Genomic DNA, 17,780 nt, shown 5'->3' on the forward strand with positions numbered 1-17,780 from the left:
TCACCACATTCTGCGTCATATAAGGATGGTGGGCTTCCCCGCACCCCTTGGCGCCAGCCCTACCCAGTTCCAACAGCAGCTGCCACCCCAGGTCCTGGCTCCTGTATTCTGCTTCTCACAGGGGTGGGAGGGGAAGAATCCATGGGAACTTGCTCAGACTCAGTCAGTCGCCTCTTCCCAAGGGCCCTTCCTTGTTGTTACCACCAGAAGCCTTCGACTCCCAAACCAGTCATTTCTATAAAAAAAGACTCACAAGTGACCAAAATAACAACAGACTTGACTCACTAGCACGTTGCGCGTCGTTCCCCACGGGCCCTGCTACCTGGAGCCTCAGACAGGAAGCCATGGATTGAAGAGCTTCTGGTCCCCTTTATTGTACGACTGCCTATTTTTGTCCTAAGGGAGGAAACTCTGGGGGAAGTGATGCTGGAGAGGTGAGGGGCTCTCGTAGGTAGGCACCCGTCTTCAGTCAGCAGGGAAAGGGCGCACTGGAGACTTGTCTGATTTTGAAAGAAACACTCACATTTTTTTACCCTTCTTCAAAACTCTCAGTAGGGGGCTCTCCTCCCATTTCCCCCACCCCTTTCTGTTCTGATTGCCTTCAGAAGTAGCAAGAAAAGACAGCCGCTTTCTCTGTGCCATTCAAGAAACGATAATCTCCTCTAACTCGTGCATCCTTTGCTGCCTAGAGTTGGAAGACGGGTTTGCAGAACTGTAGCCTCGTCCTCACCATTCACAAAGGAGGTCAGACTGTCCGAATTCTAATTCTGGCTTCCCTTTGTAAGCTGTGGGTTCAGCTCAAGGTAACTGATGCCAGCTCTCCAAACCATAAAATGATAACGGAATGAACCCATCACTAACTGGCTATGAGAATTCCGGGACAGAACATACAGGCTCTATTCACATGAGATGGAGATAAATGTTCGGGATCAAGGTACAGAGTGAGTGTGAGACCCTCAGGGACAAGAGCAATCCAGGGCTCATCTCCTCATCCAACCACGAGCCACCCCCTCCCCCACCCGGATGTGTCCATCTGCAGCTAACTAGTGGGAGAACAGAAGCATACAATCATCACGTAGCATGCAAGCGATGGGTACCAAGAGGAAGAATAAAGCGAGAGGATGAGGGCCACAGGGATAACAGGAAGCATTCAGAAGGCCTTACAGAGAAGGGGACATCTGACCAGAAGACAGCTGCAAAACGGACTCAGTAAGAAGTAAGTCACGTCTCAGCCCTAAATGGGACGACGTCTTCATCAGACTCCTCCCATCGAGGCTTGGGGATCCAGGTAGAAGAGGAGGTGGAAAGATTAAAGAGCCAGAGGGGATGGATGAAGGAAACAGCATCTTCCAGACACAACAGAGCTGATGGACATATGAACTCACAGACTGTGACAGCATCACAAGGACCACACAGGTTCAAACTAGACAAAAATCCCAGCACGGGGAAGGAGGAGTGGACACCAAGCCCCAGCCCTAAGCAAGAAGCTTTGCATAGTCTATATCTGCTGAGAAAGGGAAAATCAGTTTTCTCCAATGGACTGTCACTGGGCATGTCAACCACACTCCAGGGCCGCCCACATGCTCAGGAGTAGTTGGCCAACACAAAACAGACTCCATACTGTTTTTGTGAACTTTTTGTTTTGCATTTTTTCTTTTCTTTCTTTCTTTTTTTTTTTCTTGAGAGAGAAAGAACATGAAGTTGAGTAGGGAGGGGCATGGGGAGGACCTAGAGGGAGTTGGAGGAAGGGAAAGAATAGGATCAAAATACAGTGTATGAAAAAAAGTAAAGAAGCAAGTGTCTTCATGGAAGCAACTGGGTACATGTTAGCAAGCATGAGTCATTGTATCACACTCATTGGTGGTGTCTCATTGAGGGGATACTAGAGAATGATGTGCACCATTCACTGTGAAGGTATCCAGCCCTGCATTTTTTTTTAATCTTTTAATTTTTTTAACTAAGGAATTTTTTTTATTCATTTTACATACCAACCACAGATGCCCCTCTCTTCCCTCCTCTCACCCCTCCAGCGTCCCCCCCCCTTATTCCCTCCTCCAACAAGGTATGGCCTCCCATGGGGAGTCAGCAGAGCCTGGTACATTCAATAGAGGCAAGTACAAGTCCCCTTCCCCTGTATCAAGGCTGTGCAAGGTGTCTCACCATAGGGAATGGGCTCCAAAAAGCCAGCTCATGCACCAGGGATGGATCCTGATCCTACTGCCAGGGGGTCCCTTAAGCAGATCAAGCTACACAACTATCTTGCTTATGCAGAGGGCCTAGTCCAGTCCCATGTAGGCTCCACAGCTGTCGGTTTAAAGTTCATGAGTTCCCACTAGTTTGGTTTGGTCGTCTCTGTAGATTTCCCCATCATGATCTCGACCCCCCTTGCTCATAGAATCCATCTTCTCTCTCTTCAACTGGACTCCTGGAGTTCAGCCTGGTGCTTGGCTGTGGATCTCTGAATCTGCTTCCCTCAGTTACTGAATGAAGGGTCTATGAATACAGTTAGGGTATTCACTGATTTGATTACTGGGGTAGGCCAGTTCAGGCAACCTTTCCATTACTGCTAGTAGTCTAAGCTGAGGTCATCTTTGTGGATTCCTGGGAACTTCCCTAGCACCCTGTTTCTTCCTATCCCCATGATGTCTCCCTCTATCATGGTATCTCCTTCATTGCTCTCCCACTCCGTCTCTATTCCAGCTCAACCATCCCATCCCCTTATGTTCTCATCCCCCATCCCTTACCCTCCATTGTTCACCCCTCACCCCCAGTTTACTCATGGGGATCTCATCTATTTCCCCTTTCCAGGGTGATCCATGTGTCCCTCTTAGGGTCCTCCTTGGCAGTGAGCTTCTCTGGATCTGTGGGTTGACGTCTGGTTTTCCTTTGCTTTTACATCTAGTATCCACTTGTGAGTGAGTACATACCATGTTTGTCTTTCTGAGTCTGTGTTACCTCACTCAGGATGGTATTTTCTAGTTCTATTCATTTGCCTGCAAATTTCATGATGTCATTGTTGTTTTTTTGTTTTGTTTTGTTTTGTTTTTTTTTAACTGCTGAGTAATACTCCATTGTGTATATGTACCACACTTCCTTTATCCATTCTTCAGTTGAGGAACATCTAGGTTGTTTCCAGGTTCTGGCTATTTATGAATAATGCTGCTATGAACATAATCGAGCATGTGTCCCTATGGTATGATTGAGCATACCTTGGGTATATTCCCAAGAGTGGTATATCTGGGTCTTGAGGAAGTCTGATTCCCAATTTTCTGATAAACCACCATACTGATTTTCAAAGTGGCTGTATAAGTTTGCACTCCCACCAACAGTGGAGGAGTGTTCCCCTGGCTCTGCATCCTCTCCAACATAAGCTGTCTTTAGTGTTTTTGATCTTAGCCATTCTGACAGGTGTAAGATGGTATCTCAGAGTCATTTTGATTTGCATTTCTCTGATGACTAAGGATGTTGAGCAATTCCTTAAATGTCTTTCGGCCATTTGAGATTCTTCTGTTGAGAATTCTGTTTAGCTCTATAGTCCATTTTTAAAATTGGATTGTTCAGTATTTTGATTTCTAGTGTCTTGAATTCTTTATATATTTTGTAGATCAGCCCTCTGTCAGATGTGGGGTTGGTGAAGATCTTTTCCCATTCTGTAGGCAGTTGTTTTGTCTTACTGACCATGTCCTTTACCTTATAGAAGCTTCTCAGTTTCAGGAAGTCCCATTTATTAACTGTTGCTCCCAGTGTCTATGCTGCTGGTGTTATATTTAGGAAGTGATCTCCTGTGCCAATGCGTTCAAGGCTACTTCCTACTTTCTCTTCTATCAGGTTCAGTGTAACTGGATTTATGTTGAGGTCTTTGATCCACTTGGACTCAAGTTTTGTGCATGGTGACAGATATGGATCTATTTGTAATCTTTTACATATTGACATCCAGTTATGCCAGCACCATTTGTTGAAGATACTTTCTTTTTTCCATTGTATAGTTTTGGCTTCTTTGTCAAAAATCAGGTGTTCGGGCTGGAGAGATGGCTCAGAGGTTAAGAGCACTGACTGCTCCTCCAGAGGTCCTGAGTTCAAGTCCCAGCAACCACATGGTGGCTCACAACCATCTGTAATGAGATCTGGCACCCTCTTCTGTATGCATAGTAAATAAATAAATCTTAAAAAAAAAAAAAACAGGTGTTCATAGGAGTGTGGATTAATGTCAGGGTCTTCAATTCGATTCCATTGGTCCGCATGTCGGGTTTTATACCAGTACCAAGCTGTTTTTATTACTATAGCTCTATAGTAGAGTTTGAGGTCAGGAATGGTAATGCCTTCAGAGGTTGCTTTATTGTACAGGATTGTTTTAGCTATCCTGGGTTTTTTTGTTTTTCTATATGAAGTTGAGTATTGTTCTTTCCAGGTCTGTGAAGAATTGTGTTGGGATTTTGATGGGGATTGCATTGAATCTGTAGATTGCTTTTTGTTAAGATTGCCATTTTTACTATGTTAATCTTACCTATCCATGAGCATGGGAGATCTTTCCATTTTCTGACATCTTCGATTTCTTTCTTCAGAGACTTAAAGTTCTTGTCATACAGGTCTTTCACTTGCTTAGTTAGAGTTACCCCAAGGTATTTTATATTATTTTTGCCAGCCCTGCATTTTAACCCGGCCCATCAAAGGTATCCAATTGGTACTTGTGCACTGAACGAAAGAAGTCAGAGGACTCCTCCCACAGGACCGTGAGGGGAGTGGAAGCATCACTTAAGGGCTGAGGGCAGGGCTTGGGGTGAATGGAGCTTGGTGCTCACATGACTTTTGTGCCTGGACATTTTGGGATGTTTTACTAATCCTATGCCTATGAGTTCACAGATCCCAGAAGTTTCCAGAAGACTTGGCAAGAGAGACAACACAGCCCTAGGGGATGATAGTCACTCTTTCCCATCTGGAGGGTTGGAGACTTGGCTACAGCCACTCCAGCGGCAGTGCCAATCCACTATCCTATTATCTTACAGCAATAGCGCCACCTGCTGGAGGAAGGAGACAGCTCTCGACTCAACACCATTTTTTTTTTTTTTTTTTCTCTGCCAAGTCCAGATGGAGTCAGGGGAATTCTTGGTTATCATTTCACGGGAGGCTGATGGTCCCTCAGGTCCCTAGGGGGGTGGTGAGTGTATAATTCTCACCCAGTCTTTATCTGACGCCTGGTAGGGAAGAATCTACGTGCTTACCCTTAACCCTAGTTACTCTGCCCTCTGTGTCTCCTGACCTCTCCAGGCTTTGTATGAAGAAATGCTTTAGACACAGTCTCCTGAGGTCAAAAGGCTACTTCATGTCCCTTGGGCCTTTGGGGGTCCTCCATAGGGAGGACACATTCATGAGGCAAGACATTCCACTTGACTTAGTAATGCAGGACTTTCCTGGCATGCCGGGTCCACTTCTCCTAAGCCGGCTCCGTCACTAGAGGTCAGAGACAACTACTAATCGTTGACAGGCATAGTTTACAAATTTAGTTTATAAGTTTCTCAACAGAAGCACAAAACAAAAAAGTAAGGCATACTGCCATTCCTATTGCCAAATAAATCACAGACGGCGAATCATTTGCCTGATGAAGAATCCAAGGAAACAGATCAAAACAAGTCCCATGGCGGCACATGACTATAATCCCAGAACTCCGGAGGCAGAAGGTAAAAATGATGTAAGTTTGAAGTTAGTTTGGTCTATAGAGTGAGACTTGTCTCAACAAACAAACAAAAAAACCAACCCCCCCAAAATAACAAAACAAAAACAAACAAAAAGCTAAACACACACAAACAATATCTGGACAGGAAAAACTTGGGCAAGACATCAGATGTACCAGCTAACGATGTCTTTCTATTGGGGGTTTGCAGAAGACACAAAAGCATTCCATTAAGATTGTGAGGCTCCTGCCTGTGCCCAGGGAACACGAGGAAAACCAAGGGGACCCTGGGGCTCCCTAGAGAACAGATGGACAGCATGTCCGGGTGGTGTCTCTTCATGAGAGTTGCTAAGCAGGCCGAGGTGGGATGGGCAGAGACTCCCAGCAAGGAAGGGAAGTAGCTCCGGAAGGCACCATACCTGGGGGTAAAAAAGCCCAAGGCTGGGGCTCCCTTCAAGGATGGGACAGTGGTAAGGCCAGAGGTGTGCACGAGGAGGCGGTCTCGTTCCTTTACCTAAATTTGAACTTGGTCAAGTTGGGTGGCACAGATTATGGATCCTGGAACTGTGTCCCCTCGAGTGGACTACCAGTTTTTGTCCTTCCAAGGGCAGAAGCCAACTCTTTCAAACTCCCCAAACTCACATCAGTATTGCACCCCCAGCATGCTTAGGCACCCTGGGAAAGCAGTCCTCTTCTTGTCCGTGTAGCTGCCCTCCTGGGGGTAGCAGCCGTATGTTCTGAGGGTTCCTGGAGACCTTAGCGTAGCAGAGGGTGTTTGGATCTGAGTGGTGTGTCCTTTATTTACTTCCTTACCCTCCTCTGGTCTCTGAATAGGGCTGTTTGGGGGGACAGTCTGCTCACCAGGCCTTCATGAGGAGTGACTGTAAAGACACCATTGACTCCGGGGGACCCGGGTCCCTCACACTGCCAGACAGGAGTTGGCAGAGTGGTGCGTTGACACCCTCTAGTGGCCGCAGACAATCATCCCTGAGGATGGAATGTCCACTGTACCACAACACAGCAGGCAGACCATGGCGTTCACTCCCACGGAGCTCACGACGCAGTGCCATGATGATACACTGAAGTCCCTCAGGACCCCAGTGTAAGCCCAGCTGTGTGGGTCCCAGGCTCTGCCCTGCACCACTATGGTTCCACCACCCACAATGACTGAAGCCGAGTCCACAGTGTCTCTCTCTCCTCTTGCCTCACTTGACCAGAGCTCCTAGAGAACACTGCTAGACTCAGCGCCCACACAGCAGCAAGGGCTCATTGGTGCCGTAAAGGCCGTGGTGGCCTTCCACCCGCCCGTCCTCTCCTACTGCTACCACAGAAAGAGGGGCCTTGGCGACTCTTACATCATCCGCGGGGTTTGGAGAGATGGATGGCTCACTTGTGAGATGCTTGCCTCCCAAGCAGGAGTTCGAGTCCCCAGAAGCCACGTGAAATGCATACACTTGCAGTCCTGGGGTTGAGGAGGTAGAGACAGGAGGATTCCCGGGACTTACTGGCCAGCCAGTCTAGTCTAACATGTGAGCATCAGGCCTACAAGAGACCCTGTCTCAAAGGAGGCAGAAGGAATGCCTGAGGAATGATACCTGAGATTGTCCTCTAACCTCCGCAGGACCCGCACATACATATTTAAAAAGGGGGGGGAGGGGAACAAAGGCAAACCTCACCTACATTGGCCCTTTCTAAATGCAATTTGTGGGTGGGGAGCCATTCTTGTAGCTGGGGTGATCTCTGGACATGGACACCTGCCTACCCGCTACCCCAAGACCCTGCATATCTCCAAGGGGCTAGGCCCAGCCCAAAGACCCCAGTATCCCTAGCAATGGGAATCCCCACGGTTTGCACTGAAAGGGACCCCCTAGGACTCACTGCTCACTGTGAAAATATACCCGGGTAGGATCGCCAAGGGTAGGGTCCTGGGCTTTGGCTATGGGGGCTGGGCCAGGGACCAGTGTCACGGCTGATCAACTGAGGCACCCCACCCCACCCCTAGTGCTCCCAGGAGAACGACTACAAGCATTAAGCCTGGAGCCACTGGGGTTCTCTGCTCCGGAGCCCCAAATCTTTGGAAACTGCAACAACATGGGGGAGGAAGGTGGCGTCTGTAGGGAGAGGACACAGACTTTGCCCCAAGGGACTTGGACCTGGGCAAGGTGCCAGCATCTGCTTGGCAGTTACAGCTCTAATGATGTGGCACCCAGTCTGTTATTCCTGTCATTTCCTTGAAGGGACCGTGCCCTTCCCGAGGAACAAATGCTATTCCCTCTAAAAGGCTGGAGCAAAGCACCTGCCTGTGACTGTTAGCTGGGTGAAGGAGGAAAGAGGAAGGTTGGCAGGGGCATCTGCTGCCCCCCCCCAGCAGCTGTCTGCTCCCTCCCCCGCCACTGCGCTCCAGTTGAGCATAGTCACGTGACTAACTGTCCAGTGGGGTGTGGCTGGAAGTGATACTTCTAGGATCGAACCTTTAAGACCCAGGGCATGAATCCTTTACTCTTTATTTCTGCCAGGGCTACCTAGATGCCATGGGGGGGGGGTGGTGGCAGGACTACAAACAGAATCCAACTAGAGCCTCGAATCCCCAAGGAAGCAAGCTGGGGACATTTGGATTCTCCGACCCTAGCCCAGTACCAGGAGAGTGAGTGAAGCCGCTGGGATTGGAAGGTTTACTATCGTGTTGTGGCCTATAAAATCCTAACACAAGAGATGCTGGGAAAACCTTCAAGCAATATCCCAGAAATCACACCCCACAGAGCACAGCTAGGCTGGTACTAACGCATCAGCAGGATTGGTAGGGGACACGCTTAGCTGGGGGCGGGGTGGGGGCGAAGGGAACAGCCTCAGTGTCAGAACAATAGCACTCCGTGATTTGCATCCTCCAGATGGTCACAGTCATGCCTCTAGAAAGCCATTCTTCCATGGTGTCCTCTCAAGAAGGACTGGGGTGGTATTATGACGGTGCCTATGGCCTGGAGTTGGGTTAGGAAGGACAGTATGGTCACAGTCCTCCACTGTCCTGGTCTAGGGAAGGAACTCTTGACAAGTAAATGAGCGGGGACACTGGGACAGGACCCATCATGCAGGGGTGAGAGGAGGTCTGGGGGACTGAGCGGTCGAACTTGCCCTGTGTATCGGAGAGGGTGTCATAGGGGAGGTGACCTCCCTGGAACAAGGGTACCAGAAGGGAGAGAAAACATGAGCTGGATGCCAGGCAGAGGGAAAGCAAAGAGGAATAGGGTCAGGGCAGATGGGGACAGGGCCCAGCTACACTGCAGGTAGGGTAGACTGAGTCCTGGCCCAGAACAGAGGCCGGGCAAGGGAGCTGGATGAAGAGACTGGAGATGGCAGCTTGGGCTTCTATGGGAAGAGGGGATGTTGGGGTGGGGTGGGGTCAGAGCTAGCGAGGTCTTAGTGTCTCTCTTCCCTTGAGGAGAGAGTAGAGAGCAGGCAGGAAATGAGCTCAGGCTAACCCCCTTTATCCAGCAGTGGGAGGGGAGGGAGCTAGTGGATTTCTGTCTGGGGGTTCATTTATCTCTGCCTATGCCCAGGGACCCTGAGCTAGGCAGAGTTTTCTTTCTTTCTTTTTTTTTTAAAATAGGATTAGGTCTTTATTTTATTTTTATTTTATTTTTTTAAGATTTATTTATTTATTATGAATACAGTGTTCAGTCTGAACATATCCCTGCAAGCCAGAAGAGGGCACCAGATCTCATTACAGATGGTTGTGAGCCACCATGTGGTTGCTGGGAATTGAACTCAGGACCTTTGGAAGAACAAGCAGTGCTCTTAACCTGTGAGCCATCTCTCCAGCCCCCGAGAGTTTTCTTATACGGTGGTCTTTATGGTCTTTACTTGGACGCACGGTGCTTTCTAGGTAAATTTGGAAGTAAGCGTGTTTGATGGTCACCGTACACCCTCTCCAGTCACTGGCACTCTGTGTTTGAGGCAAGGAGCCCCGAACATCCAGCACTACGTTCTGTGAGCCCATACTGGGAAGCCTTGTACACACCAATGTCATGGCCGGGGCAGCCTACATCCGGGAGCCCCAACAGACAGGTGTGGGTACCTCGGGCTGTGCAGTGCTTTAAGGGATGCTTAAGAGCTCTCAGAACTGCCATCCCCTGAATACCCACTTCTCTGGGACCTGGAATTCTTGTGCTAGAGAGCTGTGTCAACATCATCCTCCCGAGGATGCAAAGCCCCCATACAGTGGCCAAGCCGGGGCAGAATCAGCTAGAATCGGAGGTTTCTGACCACTGCTGTACATGGGAATTCCCTGTAGTGTTTTAGAACTATGGATTTCTCCGTATGATCCTGCAGCTGAGAAGGCCTTCCTATGATGCAGCAGGGTTGGTTGGTCGGTAACCAGCACATAGTATGGGAGAGCACTGCTGTCCTCCTGAGAAGAGGCAGTGAAGGGCTGACATTTCTGTTCTCAACTCGACACCGTCTCTTTAACTTGCTTCCTGTAGTTGTCTTTTAAGAATCTCTCTCTCTCTCTCTCTCTCTCTCTCTCTCTCTCTCTCTCTCTCTCTCTCTCTCTCTCTCGTGTGTGTGTGTGTGTGTGTGTGTGTGCATAAGGTTGTGTGTGTGTGTATAAGGTTGTGTGTGTGTATAAGGTTGTGTGTGTGTGTGCGTGTGTGTGTGTGTGTGTGTGTGTGTGTGTGTATAAGGTTGTGTGTGTGTATAAGGTTGTGTGTGTGTATGTGTGTGTGTGTGTATAAGGTTGTGTGTGTGTGTATAAGGTTGTGTGTGTGTGTGTGTGTATAAGGTTGTGTGTGTGTGTGTGTGTGTGTATAAGGTTGTGTGTGTGTGTGTGTGTGTGTGTGTGTATAAGGTTGTGTGTGTGTGTATAAGGTTGTGTGTGGGTGCACAGGCAGCAGCCTGGGTGCGCAGGTAAGAGAACAACACCGTGGAGTTAGCTCTCCCCTTTTACCTTTGCGCGGGTTCCAGGGATTGAACTCAGGTCGTCCGGCTTGTGCAGCCAGCTTGCTCACCCACGCTGCCACTTCACTGGCCACTCCCTACTTGCTTTGACTCTGATGTGCTGTGAACTCTGACCTATAAGCCAAGTGTGGTAGCACACACCTGTAATCTAGGACTCAGAAGGCTAAGGCAGAAGGATCACTGTAAGTTTAAAGTCAACCTGGGCTACCCAGAGAGACTCCACCAAAACAAACAACAGAAACAAGACGGTAATGGTTTTAGCAACAGGATCACTGGGAAAGGACATCAAGCATCCTCAAGTCTCATGCTAAAACACACAAGAAACAGAAGGTAGAAGAGAGAACCATGGTAAGTTCTAGAAAATGAAAACCACATCAGAGGAGCTGAACAGTCATTTAGACACTCGGAAAAGATGAGTGAGCTCGAAGATATAACAGCAGAAGTTACCCCAAATAAAGAAAGAGGGGGGAAGAGACCTTTAAAAAAATGGGCAGATTTTTGGTAAGCCATGGGGAATGAGAGGTAGGGCCTACAGACAGTTGGAAGCATGGTGGAAGTGAAGTTTCCAAATATGGAGACTGGGGACGTGGCTGGTTAGTAAGGTGCTTGCTGTACAAGCATGGGACCAGAGTTCAATCTCCAGGACCTGTGTTAAAGCTGGCTGTGATGCTGCGTGCCTGTAAATACCAGCGCCGGGGAGGCAGGACGACCCTGGGGCTTGCTGGCCAGCCAGTTTAACTGCATCGTTGAGCTCCAGGTTGGTCTATGTGCTGGTTAGTTTTTTGTTTTGTTTTGTTTTGTTTTGTTTTTTTTTTTTGATCAATTTGACAAAAGCTTAGGTCATCTGGGGAAAATCCTCTATCAGATTGACCTGTGGGCAAGTCTCGGGGGGGCATGTTCTTGATTGACAATTGATGTGGGAGGGTCCAGACCATTGTGGGTGGGGCCATCCTCAGGGTAGTGTGAGCAAGCCATGGGGAGCAAGCCAGTAAGCAGCACCCCTCCATGGCCTCTGCATCAGTTCATGCTTTTGGGTTCCAACTTCCTTCATAATGGATGGTAAGCTGCAAGCTGAAAGAAACTCTTTCCTTCCCATGCTGCTTTTGGTCAGGACGTTTATCCCAGTAATAGAAAGCACACCGGGACCGTTTCAAAGAGTGAAGTAGCTAGCAACTGAGGGATAGAGATAGCAACGAGTTTTTGTCTACTCTTGTGTGTACATACACGTACGGCATCTCTAGACCTGAGTCCACTCAGCTCTTTGTCTTGGAGCTTGGACCCGTTCTGGTAAAGGAACCACACCAAGTGCAAAATCAGCCATCACAGCAGGCCCCGGGGGCTGGCAGGAGAACTTCCTTGGTCAGAAGCCACATCAGACACTCTGCAGATCTGCCGCCCATGTGAGGGCGCTGCAGGATGCTCACCCGCTGCGCCTTCAGGCCAAGGAGCCAACTTCCAAGCTGGGGCAGTGGCCAGCACGAGTTCCCTTCACTCAAGGGACAGAGGCCCGTCCTTACGGTGTCACCAAGGTGGGCTGCCACAAACACTGTCCGTGGGGCAGCTGGCCCAAGGTGAGTCCCCATTCTACCGACCTGCTCCTATGGCCCAGGCAGCACACCACCAACGGCTGGAGCAAGGGCCCAGCAGGAGTGCCCAGGCAGCCGGACTGAGGACCTACCTGCCAGGTTGGGAGGACCTTCTCAATGTCATTCAGGTTGATGCCATCTCCATCTTCCAGCTTCCCTTTGCCACACCTAGACCACAGAAGACAGGAAGGTGTTGGAAGTACAGTTTACCCACACCCTTATCCTTGCCTGGCTGCAGGGGAGGAGGGTCGGTCAGAAGAGGGTCGGTCGTGGCTCTGCTATCCCTCAAGAGTCCCACCCAAGGAAAGGGCCCCAGAGGTGGATTCCTCTAGCCCTCATGTAACACGCATTTGAAGAGAGGCGAGAGATGAACCCACTGACAGCCTCCCTTCCAGGCATAGCGGCTAAGCTCCCGACCAATGAATATCCCCACACCCGCACAATTCCTGAAAATGCCAGTTCTTTTGGCCATTGCACCAAAGGAAAAATCAGTGAACAGAGAGACCAAGTAACTACCTCAGGGTCACACAGGCAGGTAGGGGTTGGCAGAAACTCCAGCATAGCTTCTTTCCCTTTGTTTCCAGGCCTGCAAAACCAGCCATTGGGCTATACTGTGTCTTCTGTATTCAGGGCCTCTGTGGATGGCTGAACCTGCAGGCTGGAGATGCTGGCCCAACGCACTCCCCAAAGCTCTAACTTTTTTGCACACATAAAGGTGCAGCTTCTAGCACCGGACTGCAAGAGTCTGGACTCCAGCTGCATCCCGCCCTGTGGGACTCAGTGTAAATCACTTAGCTTTCTCATACCTCTGTCTCTTCATTTGGAAAATGGGGATGATAACAGTGCCTAACACCATAGCCTGGTTAGTGGATTAAAATGATAACAACATAAGTGCGTCCCCATTGCCACACCCCCTTCCACTATGACCGTGCTGTTGCGGGGCAGAGGAGCAGGTAGGGAGGAGAACAATTCAGAGCCTAGATTCAGAGGCTGGCCCAGCCTCGGGCACGTTTCTCATTTCTGAGTCTCCCGGTGGGTAACACCACCAGCTTCAGGGTTAATGCAACTCAAATTCCAGAGGCATTTTTTCGTTTGTTTAAATATTTGCCTACCATCGCGTCTGGTTTCCTGTCAAGGGAAACAATCCAGATGTGGTTCCAGACAGGCACCTTACGGCTCTTGGTAAGAGTCCATTGGAAACTCACCTCCTAGGGCTGTGAGCTTGACCTCCACTAGGGGGCAGCATGACACAAGTGTCCCAAAACTGGCCTGAAAAGCCCGGGGACCCAGACAGAAAGAAACCTGGCGGGCCACACTAGCCAAGACTTGGGTGGAAGAAAACAGGGGTCAGAACTTGGTCTCTGTTAGACCTTCTCTTCTTCATCAGGCATGCCAACGCCAGGCTGGGGGTTCAAATCCGTTATGCTGAAAGCTGGGGTTCGGGCTGCATTTTGCTGGAGAGCAAGGTATGTGTGGAGGGGGAGGGTGCTGGAGGCGTGTCTGGGACAGTCCAGGCGTAGGCAGGTGGAGACGGAGCAGAGGAGGCATAAGGAGGTGGCAGGTATAAGGTGAGACAGGAAAGCTCAGGCCCACAGTGGGGAGGCAGAGCAAGGCCTGGACCATGTGGCCATCTTTGGACTAATCAATCAGCCTGACAGTGATGGGCTGGCCCTTTGAAAGCACCCACTGTGCGCCACGAACAGGCCATAGATGTCGAAGCAGATCCCGGGGAACTGGCCCCGCTAGAATGGCTGACCCCATCTTCCACGACCTCAAGTGGGTAAAACATGCCTGGGAACTGAACTCTCTGGGCGGAGCTGGGTGTGGAGCCCGTGACAGATTCCACGGAACAAGCATGGGTCTGGCCTTTGCTTCTCACACTAGCAATCTGAGATCCACAGCGGGCAGCGTACGGGGGCCAGCTCTGACCCCTCCTAGGCTGCCTGATCAGGGTCAGACTTCCTGCAGACCTGCAGGTGTGGCAGGCAGATGGTGGCTGCAAACCGGCTGAGTCACGGCTGCCAGTGGGGTTGCCAAGGCAACGGCCCGCGCCAGTTCTGTCCCTCTATGGAAACACGGCTGTGGGAAGCCTTGGCAACCTGTTTCTGAGGGAGGCTGCAGTGGCTGGACACGTGGAGCCCCTCCTTCTTCACACGGCGAGGCTAAGGGGGCAGGGTTCCCATCCTAGCCACAGGGTGGCCACAGGGCACTGCCCACCAACACTGAGTGGCAGGCAGGATGGGGTCCAGGGCCAGGTGCCCACCCCTAGAGAGTTGAGCTAGCTTCTGCTGAGTGGGTGAGCCTTGCGAAGGAAGTAGGACACACAGCTGGTGAACAGGGGTGGCCTGGTCCTCTGGCTTTAGACAGGACAGTGATACTAGGCACAGCACAATCCTGTGCGACCGGCCGCCAGTCACTTCCTCCAAGCAACCCGCTTGTGACAAGGCTGCTCATCTCAGTGAGGGAGGCTGACTCATTCCCCACCCGGCCTAAGGTGTCACGATCACCTAGACTTCCCGAGGCTTAGTTTCCTCACTGGAGTCACAGGACACGCTCCCAGGGGACACCGGAGGGACCGGAGCTACCCAGGGAAGATCTCTGAAGTACTCCTTAGGTACTCCAGAGGGCCCCATTTTCAGCTCATTTCGTGGGGGTTTTACTTAACCCTTTCTGAATCCCGTGTCTCTTGCTTCTAAAATGGGGCGAGACCATCAGCTCTCCCAGGTTCCTGGCTCAGCCCCCCACAGGGAGACGACCTGTGTGACTAAGAGGAATGGCCTCTAAGGGTGGGAGGGGGCAGAGCAGCTGCCTGAGGCCCCTTGGCATACAGGAAGACATCCCATAATGTCAGTTATTTTAGGGGGAGGGGAACAGGGAGACAGGAGTGGGTAGCAAGAATGGGAGGAAAAGCCGAGAAAATCGTAACAATAAAAATGACCCCCAAAGTGGGAAGCAAGTGAGGTGGAGGACGGGAAAAGTCAGAGCTCCTTTATGCTGCTAGGGAGACTGTAACATAGTCAGCATCTTTGGGAACACTTTGTAGTCCCTGAAAAAGTGACACACGGTTCCCATGTGACCGAGCAGTCCCACAAGCAGGGACTTAGACAGACACGTGCACAGGAATGGAATGTCCCCAGCAGAACTTTTCATAAAAGCGCAGAGGAGAGAACCCAAGTATTCGCCAGTGGACGAATGCGCAAACACATAGAATGGCTGGTGCCATGGACCATTATTCAGCTACAAAAAGGAACGGCCCATTTCATGGATGCTTGTGAACAAATCTTGAAACACTGGAAGGCAACAGAGAGAAAGGAACACAAACGATTCCATTTCTACAACGCTCAGAAAAAAAACCAATTCACAGAAACAGAAGGCAGAGAGGTGGTTGTCAGGGGCTGAGGGTGGGGTCTGGACATGAAGGTGTGACTAGGAGCGACCACATTGTCCTGGGGCGACAAGAGCACAGGTGATTGCCGAACATGGTAAATATGCTCAGTGCCGCTGAATGGCGTAGTTGAAAGTGGTTGATTTTTTTTTCAATCCCACATGAATTTTATCTCTATAAAAATGACTTAAAAAAAAAAAAAACTAAAATGAAGCAACCCTGTTTGTCCCACACAAGTGTCCTGAGGGCAGCCCAGGCCCTGAGACCACCTTTTAAAAGCGAGGCCATACTTGTTCCTGGAGCCAACAAGGGTGAGACAGGCCAGGATGAAGGCTACTCTGAGACCAGTTCCCAAAACGGGGCTCCTGAACAGGCAGGCAGCATCAGCATCTCCTGGGGAGCTTGTGGGAAGTGCAGATCTCCAGCCTACTGGATATGACTATTTGATGCTGTGGTACGACCGAGTCATCTAGACAGTGGAAGCCCGAGAGCCTTGAACTCAATGTACAGAGGAATCACAGCACACCTCATAACGTTTTAAGCGCGTTCACAGTTTTGAGTGGGGCCTCTGTTCATCGCTCTCCGTGGCTTGTCTGCACACAGCTGCAGGCTGTCCACTAATCACAGGTTGGACATGCTGGGAGGGGAGGAACCCCAGACCTACTGAGTGCGAGCCTCGGGGTGGGTCCTTTTCTGTTGCTCATGTGAGCCTCCCAGATGCCCCAGTTGGAGACCCGCCAGCTAGTTAACAAGAGACATTCAGTGTCGCACAGGGGCTGGCAGATGGGCTAGTCGGGAGGACAGAGGGATTCTCTAGAAAAGCCAGTGAACCTGCGGTCGTAGGGCTGGGTGGGAAGAGCACCTGGGACAGGGATTCACCCCATTTCCCCTGGGCAGTGGAATAATCCCAGGCCCCTATACCTCATTCCTCTCCCCATGAGAGGCCCTCCGTGGTGTCCTTACCCATCTCTGTCGATGTGTGGCAGGGACTGCTTGGGTGTGTGGCGGACCTTCCGATGGAACTGGGTGAAGTCCAGCTTTTCAGGCTGCAGGTCCCAGGTGGCACCACTAAAGGGTGAGGGTTGGGGGAGAAGATACATGTAAGGCAGGAGGCTCGGTGGGTGGGTGGGTGGGTGGGGGAGGGCACCCACACCTGAGGGCAGCGGCCTGTTCAGACCCATCTGGAATGGAGCAGAAGGTGTCAGGCCTTCGCCTTTCAATTCTGCTGTGGGAAAATTCATGCTCCCCAGACACGCATGTGGGCTGGCTGCCCCCTCTGCAGGGGTCCCCTCGACAGCCCCGTTTGCTTCATGCCTACATTTAAGAAGGGCTGGAAAGAGGAGGAGGACAAAAGCCTGTCACCAGAACACACAATGATGCTCTGGAGAGGGTGAGCAGAGGTGGGGAGGCAGGGCCCGGCTCCCCAGTTCCCACCCCAAGAGCCCCACCATGCTGGAGAGTCTATATACCCAGGCCAGACACGCCTGCAGTGTGCCCAGAGGGCAGCTCAGAGGATGGGGCAGAGATGACGAAAGACTGGCCCGAGGCCTCTCTACCTGACAGGAGTGATAAGTACCACAACCAGGGTGTGCCCCTTGTCCTGAGGAGTCCTGCCTAATGCCAAGCACCATCAGGAGCCTTCTACGGTCTGAACCAGTCAGCCCTCCTTTTGCGTGTGTTGCTAAGGAGCAAACCTCACACGTGCCTTGCAGACACTCTACCACTGAGCTACAGAGCCCCGTTTTCCCTTTCCATAGACTGTCATGTGCAAAGGGTGGGGGCCTAGATCTCAGCCTCCCATAATAGCCCTGTGCCCCTTCTTCCTTCCACGCTTCCAGCTTCCCCGTCCAGCCTCCCCGTCACTCTCCCGCTCTCTCCCCCGCCTTCAGTCTCCCTGCCTTCCTGCCTCCCTTTGCCTCTTCCTTTCTTGGATGCTCTCTTGTTCTTCTCCCCAAGCCTCTGTTCGTGGCCCTCCTCCCCCTACAGCCTATCTCTCTGCTTCCCTACTGAACCTGCCCCGTAAGCCCTGAGGCGGCAGGAGGCCCTGGCCAGCACTGGACACCACAGAGAAAGAAGGAAGTTACCTGAAGGAATCAAAGGTGTTGGCAGCCCAGATATCTGTGCCCAGCATGTCTAGAGAGTTGTCTTTGTTTCCGTTCTGAAAGAGACAAGGTGAGGCGCTAGCATT

At 50.9% G+C, this 17,780-nt stretch overlaps 1 protein-coding gene across 9 annotated transcripts in view; it reads right to left on the minus strand.

Moving 5' to 3' along the window:
• The window catches only part of Ctif (cap binding complex dependent translation initiation factor), a 271,536-nt gene that overhangs the window by 165,396 nt on the left and 88,360 nt on the right, over positions 1–17,780 (minus strand). For all 9 annotated transcript variants that reach the window (XM_076555521.1, XM_015992666.3, XM_006973835.4 and 6 more), the window contains 3 exons: positions 17,677–17,750; positions 16,556–16,660; positions 12,300–12,375 (listed from right to left, as the gene is read on the minus strand). In XM_076555521.1, coding sequence (XP_076411636.1) covers positions 12,300–12,375; positions 16,556–16,660; positions 17,677–17,750 — 255 coding nt within the window. The remainder of the gene's footprint in view (positions 1–12,299; positions 12,376–16,555; positions 16,661–17,676; positions 17,751–17,780) is intronic.

The sequence above is a fragment of the Peromyscus maniculatus genome, chromosome 19 (assembly GCF_049852395.1).
Source record: "Peromyscus maniculatus bairdii isolate BWxNUB_F1_BW_parent chromosome 19, HU_Pman_BW_mat_3.1, whole genome shotgun sequence".
Classification (NCBI taxonomy): domain Eukaryota; kingdom Metazoa; phylum Chordata; class Mammalia; order Rodentia; family Cricetidae; genus Peromyscus; species Peromyscus maniculatus.